This window comes from Solanum tuberosum, unplaced genomic scaffold (assembly GCF_000226075.1).
Source record: "Solanum tuberosum cultivar DM 1-3 516 R44 unplaced genomic scaffold, SolTub_3.0 scf00137, whole genome shotgun sequence".
Taxonomy (NCBI): Eukaryota; Viridiplantae; Streptophyta; class Magnoliopsida; order Solanales; family Solanaceae; genus Solanum; species Solanum tuberosum.
In genome coordinates, this window is record NW_006239066.1 from 756,686 (window position 1) to 766,878 (window position 10,193).

The 10,193-nt window shown below is 37.5% G+C and overlaps 2 protein-coding genes across 7 annotated transcripts in view; both read right to left on the reverse strand.

Moving 5' to 3' along the window:
• Positions 1-3,286, reverse strand: part of LOC102582886 (probable plastid-lipid-associated protein 4, chloroplastic) — a 15,966-nt gene extending 12,680 nt beyond the window's left edge. The window contains exons 1-2 of the mRNA XM_006352030.2: positions 2,948-3,286; positions 2,648-2,761 (exon numbers count right to left, since the gene is read on the reverse strand). Of these exons, the coding sequence (XP_006352092.1) occupies positions 2,648-2,761; positions 2,948-3,238 (405 nt within the window). The 5' untranslated portion in view covers positions 3,239-3,286. The remainder of the gene's footprint in view (positions 1-2,647; positions 2,762-2,947) is intronic.
• A 2,302-nt stretch (positions 3,287-5,588) lies between these two features.
• Positions 5,589-10,193, reverse strand: part of LOC102583218 (uncharacterized) — an 8,663-nt gene continuing 4,058 nt past the window's right edge. For 4 of the 6 annotated variants that reach the window (XM_015310771.1, XM_006352033.2, XM_006352031.2 and 1 more), the window contains 2 exons: positions 8,186-8,979; positions 7,205-7,877 (listed from right to left, as the gene is read on the reverse strand). The gene's annotated coding sequence lies outside the window, so the exon portion shown is untranslated. Of the gene's footprint in view, positions 5,863-6,905; positions 6,928-7,204; positions 7,878-8,185; positions 8,980-10,193 lie in introns of those variants that run through there. The other 2 variants (XM_006352034.2, XM_006352035.2) reach the window with 2 other exon arrangements.

A 10,193-nucleotide genomic window follows, 5' to 3' on the forward strand; every position in this document is an offset into this window, starting at 1 on the left:
TAGATATGTGCCCCCCCCCCCCCCCCCGCCTTGCCGCAATCGCATAGAGTAAATAGGGGGTCAAGGTCTAGGCTTTTTGGCCTTTCCGAAATCATGGTAATGATCGTGCTGGGTCCCGATCAAGCTGTAGGCAATCGTGTGGGCACGTGGCGATCATGATGAAGGTTCACTCGAGTATAAAAGTCAGATTTTCTGGATATCTTTCATTGTACCACCATTTTTGGATATTAGAAGCTTATTTTGAGGTGATTTTAGACAAGGATTTGATTAGATGTTGGGATAACAACAACATACCCAGTGAAATTCAACTATGTGGGACCTGGGGAGGGTAGAGTATACGCAGACCTTACCACTTCCTCGTGGAGGTAGAGGTTGTTTCAGAAAGACCCTCGACTCAAGTGCATCAAACCTTAGTAAAGGAAATAGAAAAAAATGAAGAAAGCATAGCAGTTAATAAGAAAAGCAATGTAAAGTCTACAAGAAAAAAATAATAACAGCATATGGCAAGAACTACAAGGGTACGACTAGAACTACGACATGCACTAATAAGCCTTAACCTTTGCAAGGCAAGACAACTTAACCCTTACCAACCTTCTACCTCAGTATGTGACCTCTACTCCTTCCTATCTAGACTCATGTCCTCGGAAATATGAAGTTGTGTCATGTCCCATTTAATCACCTCTCCCCAATACTTTTTGATCTACCTCTACCCCTCCGCATACCCCCAACAACCAGCCTTTCACACCTCTTCACTAGGGCAGCACACCTCCTCTTCACATGCCCAAACTATCTCAGTCTCGCTTCCCTCATCTTGTTCGTCACAGAGGCCACTCCTACCTTCTCTTAGATAATCTCATTCCTAATCTTATCGCTCCTAGTATGTCCACACGTCTATCTCAAAATTTTCCTCTCCACAACATGCATTTTCTAAACATGTGAGTTCTTGATTAATCAGCACTCCACCCCTTACAACAAAGACAGTCTAACCACCACTCTGTAAGACTTATCTTTAAGTTTAGATGGTAACTCTTATCACACAAAACTTCAGAGGCAAGCCTGTATTTCATCCATGCCTCCCCAATGCGATGTGTGACATCAACATTAATGTCCCCACTACCCTGTATTACGGACCCAAGATACTTAAAACTTTCTCTCTTGGTAATGGTCTGTGCGGCAAGCGTTACTTCCACGTTTGCTTCATCCAAAATAACACTGAATTTGCACTACAAATACTTCATTTTGATCCTGCTCAACCTGAACCCTTTAGACTCAACAACTTGTCTCTAAACATCCAACCTAGCATTAACTCAGTTTCGTATCTCACCAATCAGTTCCGCAAATAACATACACCATGGAACCTCCTCCTGAATCACGTCAACTCATCCATCATCAAGGAAAATAGGAAAGGGCTAAGACTGATCCCTAATGCAGTTGCATGTCAACTTGGAAGTACTCTGAGTCTCCTCCCACTGTTCTAACCCGAGTCTTGACTCCATCATACATGTCCTTTATTGCCCTAATATAAATCATCGGGCCACTTTCATTTCCAAATGTGTTTTCAACTCTTCCAATTGTCCTTGTTTTTATATGGATATCCGGTATGATTGAGATTTCAAATCTCCATCCTCCTTCGTCAATATGAATTGATGTCTATCGGCAACACTCTATGGGAGGCTTCTTTATGCATATTTTGGCCCAAGTTTACTGGATCATATTCTTTGTGTCCTTATCAATTCCCACAAAGCCCCCACATAAATTACCAATGACATTAAACATTTTTAATGACCATGCATATGTTGGGATCCCAAAAGCTTTAATCATGCGATGTTCTTCTTTCTTGGCTGTGAGTTCTGATCCAGCGATTGAAGACCACCATTGAAGAGTCAACCATCTCCCATTCCAAAACCAATCACCAGCTAACCGCCTCCTTCCTCGATGGAAGCTCAAAAAGGAATTGATTATGGTTCACCAGTATCACCTTCAAGGTGGAGCATATTTTCCATCTACTAATGAACCATTTTTGTATAGCTTTTGGATTGGGGCTATGATGAAAGGAGTTGTTGAAGCATCCGATCAAACTTTTGGCTATAACTTGATGGCTTTCCATATCCAGATCTGCTACATTACCATTTCGAGTTTCATTGGGGGAAACCTTGGTAGAAGATGGCCATTGTGGAAGCCTAGCTGACTCAACATGTGATTTTGATGGGGAAGAGAGATTAAATCTAAGATTGCTGTGATTTCCCAGAAATCGAAGAATTTTGATGGCAATGTCTCTGCATCCTTTGTTTGTACTGCTTCTGGAATACTGATTGCATTTTTCTGGTGACCTAGCCATGTTTCAATTCTTACAAAGCGGACAAAGTAATTATAATTTTGATAGACTCTATAGATATATGTATTGAATTTCCTTCCCCATCTCCTGTACAGATTTCCTTTTCGTTTCGAAGCATTGTATAGATTCTCACAAACTCATCTCAGATTGTCTTATCTAGCTCGTAAAATGCCTATATACAGTTGAATCGTGACATTCACAAACTCAACAATCTACCCAGCTGGTTCGAATTTCAACAATGTCTACAGTTCCATTAAAGGACCTAGAGGCATGACATTCAGTAAAACATTTAATGATGGTTATAGTTTTCACCTGAATCTGTAAAATTGACTTTGATGTAGTGTATATAAGTTCCCATTTTCCATTGAGAAGACTTGAGTTGAGGGGCTCCTTTGTTGGATTGCAAGCTTCAAGTCTGCAAGCAATCTAATCAAATAACATTGTGTTGAGAAACTAAAAGAAACATAATGCGCACACAATCAGTGAGAAAACTAATATAAGGAGCAATTATATGGATCATCTTTGGTAGGAACTCTTGCTAACCTAACTTTATAGACATTGAATATCTAAACAATGATAATTGCAATGAGCTCATTAATTAATAAAGCAAACCTGATCAATTATCTGCTGGTCTTGAGGAGTGGCGTCAGCGCCACGATCAAGAGGTGCAATAGCTTGAAGAAGCTCTTGTTTAATGGGTGTAGGGTCTTTGGTCTTGTTGAAGAAAGCAGGGAAGAATGAAACATTGGTCTGCCATTTTTTATTGAGAGGAGAAATGTTAGTATTATTATTATGAGGATGAGTATTTTGGATAGAAGGGAAAGAGAAAAAAGTGGAATAAGAGAGATAAAGTTTGGTTGAAGCAACATGAGTTAGTGGAGGGGATAGTGAGGATAAGGCCATGGGAATGCTGCAAATGAGTTTCTACTTTCTACTTCACAGGAACGGAACATTTATTTGGTCTCTTAATTAAATTAAATCAGAAATATGGTAATTATCAAATTTTACAAGCAACTCTCCATTGTACGCCCTAAGCACGCCCAATGTTCAAGGCTCACTTAACAAATCTTATACAAATTATGTATTGAATTCTTTAGTTAACATTATTGACCCTTATAATTCTTGAATGAATGATACTTATTGTTTTTTAATCTATAGAAATAAGAAGATCCAGAGTAACTCAAATAACAAGTTGTAGTATCGTATAATTACAATTTGGTAACATTGTGAGGGTGATCATATATTACGTAACATTTCTATTAAAAATACATAGCGGAATTTTACTTTTTCACTTATCATTGGTCTTCATGTTTTTGTAATATGCCTCAAAATTATCATATTTTATTTAGCTATTTGAAAGTAACTTTATTTTTATTCATGATGGAGTGATGTTTTCATTATAATACTAGTAAGTTTTCTTGATTATTTTCTTTTAGGAGGTAAATTGTATAGTATGATAATAATATATGTTTAGAAAAAATGATTATTTATACTTGTATAATCATGTTAGAAGTTTTATTTTCTATGAGTTCCTTGGTCATGTTTGTAATTATTTCAAACTATTGATGTATTTTTATAATTTTGTGTTATTATTATATTATATATTGTAAATAAAAAATTTAAAGATTCATAGGGCTTACTCCCCACGTCTTGAGGCTTACGCCTCCCCCTATGGTAAGTAAAACCTCCACCTCACGCCCCGCCTTTTAAAACACTGTATCAGATCCTAATTTTTAATTTGGCTTAACACTCATTTCGTATCACTATTCACATCGATTTCAAATTTCAAATTTCAAATTCTTAATTTTTTTAAAAACAAATAAAGCTTGAAAATATAGCTAAATTATCTCTTTTTTGAGTTTTTTTATTTGAAAAACCTTGCCGCGTGACATTCCATATGCATCAAATTTTGTATTTCAATTCCATATTTAGTTTAGCATGTCAACTTCATCATGCCCAGCTTTACAGATTATCAGTCATATCTCACATACTCGGTACATTCAAAGTACTGATCACATACCTCATTTGCCTACATTTACAATGTGATGTAGATTTGGGATCCTAGTCAGTTAGATCGCAGCTTCCGTCCAACTTTTCTTATTTCGAGCACTCAAGTTAGTTTGTAATTCTAGTATGTTATTTCTATTCACATGTATTGATTAAGGGGAGCATGAGTCATACCCCGACTAACTTTAATTAGTATTAGTAGAGACTTCATAGAATGTCAGTTAGAATTGTTGTATTCAATCTATTATATTCCAGATTCTTTTCATATTATAGTTGTTGTATATAAAATTTTGTTCAGAAATATATTGAACTAGTATTTCATAATTATGTTTCCGCTCAATCACTTTAGTTCTTTTACATATTGATATTTAGTTGCTCATGATTATGCTAGTATCAAGGGTTTAGCTTGGGGTGACTGGTGACTCTAAGCACCATGTTACAACTAGGGGGTTAGTCTCGAATCGTGACATCTTTGAAGCTTTGCATCCAAACAATCTACGACCTAAGTTCAGTGGAGTCCTCAAAATTCTTAGACGACAATAATCACCACAATTATACATATCGACTTTCTCGATATTCTTTGAATTTTGTGACATATCTAACAAAAGAAGATGAATGGAGATAGAGTAGTAATATGAAAGAAGAGAGATATAAGAAGAAGAAAAAAAGAGAAAGAAGATGATCAACAGTGACAGAAATTGAGGACATATGATTTATAGACTAGAAGAGAATGCAATCATTAGGGGAAGTTAAAGTAAAACGCATTCACAAAATCATTTTACATGAATCAAGACAGTGTCATGTCAATAAAAAGTGCTTAAGTGACTCAAATGTTGAATGATAGATATATTCAAAAGGTACAAATTCTAATTAAAGTGTTCAAGCGAAATATGTGGACAACTTTGAAGGGTCATCAATAACTTAAACTATCTAACTTTTACAAGAATCTCAAATAGGAAAAAGGATTAGTTTCAAGTTTTATGTGGTCATTCAAGTGCGGACAATTTGCTAAGATATCGTATGTTTTTAGCCGCTTCCCTTCCCCATTTCAAGCTTGGAGAAGTACACTTTAGTTTTATCAAAATGGGCAAAAATGTCGGTATGTTAGGTTCCCAAAATAGAGAAAATGAAAAATTACTTTCACCACAGTTTTAACACATCTGCTTCTTAAATCTTACCTAGTCACGAGCAAGGGGAAAAGAGAATTTGGCATCAATAGAAGAGAATCAGATAGGAACACAGCAGGTCATTTAGAAGTTGGAAGGCATTGTTTATGCAGGACCAAATTGTTTATGAACTAGGAGAACTAGTTTCCATCACAAGTTATGTTCAAGCATACATGATATCACATTGTACGAGTCACAAGATATACAGTCTCCTAGACTCCTACTCTAATTTCACAATTTAACAAAACAAATTGACAAATCCAGCAAATTTTCTGGTCTTGAAGACCAAGAGATAAAAGGATGATTCGTGCACGCCACTAGACATTTTTGGCTCTTGAGCTCTCTTGTTCAATCCTGCAAGGCGAAATATTCATTAGGCAATTAGCATACCTCCTGTTTAGATGTATGCTCTTCTCAATCTTCTCCTAACAAAATCATAAATAATAAAGACAAACAGCATTCTGAACCTTATTATTCATGGTACAGCTTTGGTCTCTGATATATGGCAAACGAAAGATCTCCTAACTAGTCATGATCAAGAAAAAATCACTACTTAAGGGAACACAAACAATCGAACAACAGCTGTTGGCCGCCTAACAGTCACTTAAATGAAGCTTGTTGCTTACTTGGATACAACAGCAGATGCAAAAAACTCATGCAGCTAGAGAAGCAATTTGATCAAGTCCTGTGTTCGGGTCTAATGCTTTCAGCTTCAGCAGACTAATGACAACAAATAACTCCTATGATGCAGTCACTTTCTGATACCACAGCGGCCAGCTTTACCAGTTCCCGACTGCACAAATTATGTACCCTTCCTTTTCACAAGGTATATGCTCCCAAAATCTCTTCTATTTTCGTTGACAACTGAAATTTTTTGAGAGCCAACTGGTGCACAGTCTGAAGTTCGGTGGATAATGGACCTGTACCTTAACCCTTCTCCACTTAAATACCAGGATTCTGTCTGCGGCAGAGTTCAAACTTGTGACATGCACCTAATCCACACATCATGCGTTGTGCTCTTACCAATAGACGAAAGCCCTGAGGACTTCTCGAATTCCTCCTTGAGGGCCCAAAACCTCTGAGGTTCCTCATAACTTTTGGTAAAAAGGAATTCACACAACACAAGAATATCCAATTGGTTGTACGAAAGAACCAATTTATAAACATCTGGTAAGCAACTGTCCTTTCTCTGCAAAAGCAAAGGTCGAGGTCATATTGACTGCAGTTGTAACACCTCATTAAGGATTATGACTGGCTTGAAGACTTCCAAGTAGCTGGAGTCATCTAGTTATTATTGCTGAACAGAAGATATATGCATGCAATGTGCTGCAGAAGGCTCAGCAGAGACGATCTGTTGGTTCAGACAAAATCCATTTGACCAGATTTCTATTGTAGCATGGGTATTTTGTCTTTGAAATCCTGAAAAAGTATGACATAGCAGTTAAGTCTCAAAATAACCAAAAGCCAAGGATTTAGTGTTGTCCTTCAGAATTCTATAGTAAGACGAAGAGAGGGAGACACATTGAGAATGCACAACTTGATTTCTCTTTGAAGCTACTAGGGGGTGTGTACGCATGTTCCAAAATAGAAAATAATGCACAGATTACTAGAATACAACCTCCCTAACTAATCATGATTAAGAAAAAATCACTACTTAAGGGAACACAAACAATCGAACAACAGCTGTTGGATAAATCCTATGATGCAGTCACTTTCTGATACCCCAGCTTCACCAGTTCCTGACTGCACAAATTATGTACCCTTCCTTTTCACAAGGTATATGCTCCCAAAATCTCTTCTATTTTCGTTGACAACTGAAATATTTTGAGAGCCAACTGGTGCAGAGTCTGAAGTTCGGTGGATAATGGACCTGTACCTTAACCCTTCTCCACTTAAATACCAGGATTCTGTCTGCGGCAGAGTTCAAACTTGTGACATGCACCTAATCCACACATCATGCGTTGTGCTCTTACCAATAGACGAAAGCCCTGAGGACTTCTCGAATTCCTCCTTGAGGGCCCAAAACCTCTGAGGTTCCTCATAACTTTTGGTAAAAAGGAATTCACACAACACAAGAATATCCAATTGGTTGTACGAAAGAACCAATTTATAAACATCTGGTAAGCAACTGTCCTTTCTCTGCAAAAGCAAAGGTCGAGGTCATATTGACTGCAGTTGTAACACCTCATTAAGGATTATGACTGGCTTGAAGACTTCCAAGTAGCTGGAGTCATCTAGTTATTATTGCTGAACAGAAGATATATGCATGCAATGTGCAGCAGAAGGCTCAGCAGAGACAATCTGCTGGTCCAGACAAAATCCGTTTGACCAGATTTCTCTTGCAGCATGGGTATTTTGTCTTTGAAATCCTGAAAAAGTATGACATAGCAGTTAAGTCTCAAAATAACCAAAAGCCAAGGATTTAGTGTTGTCCTTCAGAATTCTATAGTAAGACGAAGAGAGGGAGACACATTGAGAATGCACAACTTGATTTCTCTTTGAAGCTACTAGGGGGTGTGTACGCATGTTCCAAAATAGAAAATAATGCACAGATTACTAGAATACAACCTCCCTAACTAATCATGATTAAGAAAAAATCACTACTTAAGGGAACACAGAGAATCGAACAACAGCTGTCGGCAGCCTAACAATCACTTTAATGAAGCTTGTTGCTTACTTGGATACAACAGCAGATGCAAAAATCCCATGCAGCTAGAGAAGCAATTTGATCAAGTGCTATGTTCGGGTCTAATGCTTTCAGCTTCAGCAGACTAATGACAGCAAATAAATCCTATGATGCAGTCACTTTCTGATACCCCAGCTTCACCAGTTCCTGACTGCACAAATTATGTACCCTTCCTTTTCACAAGGTATATGCTCCCAAAATCTCTTCTATTTTCGTTGACAACTGAAATATTTTGAGAGCCAACTGGTGCAGAGTCTGAAGTTCGGTGGATAATGGACCTGTACCTTAATCCTTCTCCACTTAAATACTAGGATTTTGCCTGCGGCAGAGTTCGAACTTGTGATGTGCACCTAATCCACACATCACGCATTGTGCTCTTACCAATAGACGAAATCACTGAGGACTTCCCCAATTCCTCCTTTGAGGGCCCAAAACCTCTGAGGTTCCTCATAATTCTTGGTAAAAAGGAATTCCCACAACTCAAGAATATCCAATTGGCTGTACGAAAGAATCAATTTATAAACATCTGGTCGAAAGCAACTGCCTTTTCTCTGTAAAAGCAAAGGTCGAGGATTGACTGCAGTTGTAACAGCTCATTAAGGATTATGACTGGCTTGAAGACTTCCAAGTAGCTGGAATCTTCTAGTTATTATTGCTGAACAGAAGATATATGCATGCAATGTGCAGCAGAAGGCTCAGCAGAGACAATCTGCTGGTCCAGACAAAATCCGTTTGACCAGATTTCTCTTGCAGCATGGGTATTTTGTCTTTGAAATCTTTAGAGCCTGAAAAAGTTGGACACAGCAGTTAGTTTCAAAATAACCAAAAGCCTGAGATTTAGTGTTGTCCTTCAGAATTTGAGAGTAAGACGGAGAGAGGGAGACATATTGAGAATGCACAACTTGATTTCTCTCTGAAGCTATTAGGGGTTAAACAGTGTGTACGCATGTTCCAAAATAGAAAATAATGCACAGATTACTAGAATATAACCTCCCTAATTGATGATATATAATAGATATATTATGCATTCCCTGACCTAATTCATAAATTATAGAATATTTACAAATATCTTAGACAAAATAAAAGAAAGCCACTATATAAGTATTAATCAACAAACAGGAAATGGGACCAAAATAATTTAGTTCAAGTGAGTAATTAAAATAAGAAACTTTCTAAGAAGACAAGTCAAAAGACCAAACTGTCTTCTTGCAGAAAGTACTGCTTCATCCCACATTTGTCTTCAACTGGTCTGCTAGACAAGTGGCAGGTTAGAAAATGCAATGTCTGGGGACTGAGCAAATTTCTCAAAACAATAACACACTAAGCCAAACCCTATTCGGCCTACATATGCATTTGCTTTGGTCCCGTGGAGAAGTGACAGATTGGAAACACACTGTTTGGGACTGCGAACGAATTTTCTCCGCATTGATACTCCCACCCAACTTCAAAGGAAATATTACTCTCCATCCCATTTTCTGTGGAGGTGTTTGATTAGGTACAAGGTGTTAAGAAAGAAATAAAGACTTTCGAAACTTGTTTTAAAACGAGATTTCTATGGCTATAAAATCATTTCATTAAGAGTAAAATAAATGAAACATTAAAGTTAAATTACTTCTAATATAGAAAGGTGTCATTTTTTGGGGACAAACTAAAAAGGAAAGTATGTCATATAAAATGGGACAAAGGAGTAAGATTTTGTGTGTGCTTGTGCACGTGTTCATCATCGTTGGAAGGCACTCTCAATCAAAACCACAAAAAGATGGGAGTTGCTGGAATTCAAAACACCGACCATACTGATCTTTGGATTTTAGACCTATCACTCATGTTGATAGTTTCTATAAGATATTTGCAAAGCTCCCCACCTAATGATAAAAAAAAAGTTGTTTCCGAACAGGTTGATGGCATTTATTAAAAGGAAACAAATTATAGATGCAGTGTTCATAGCAAATGCTTAGACAGATGAGGAGGAGGGGGGGGGGGGGGGGGGGAGAACGGCGCA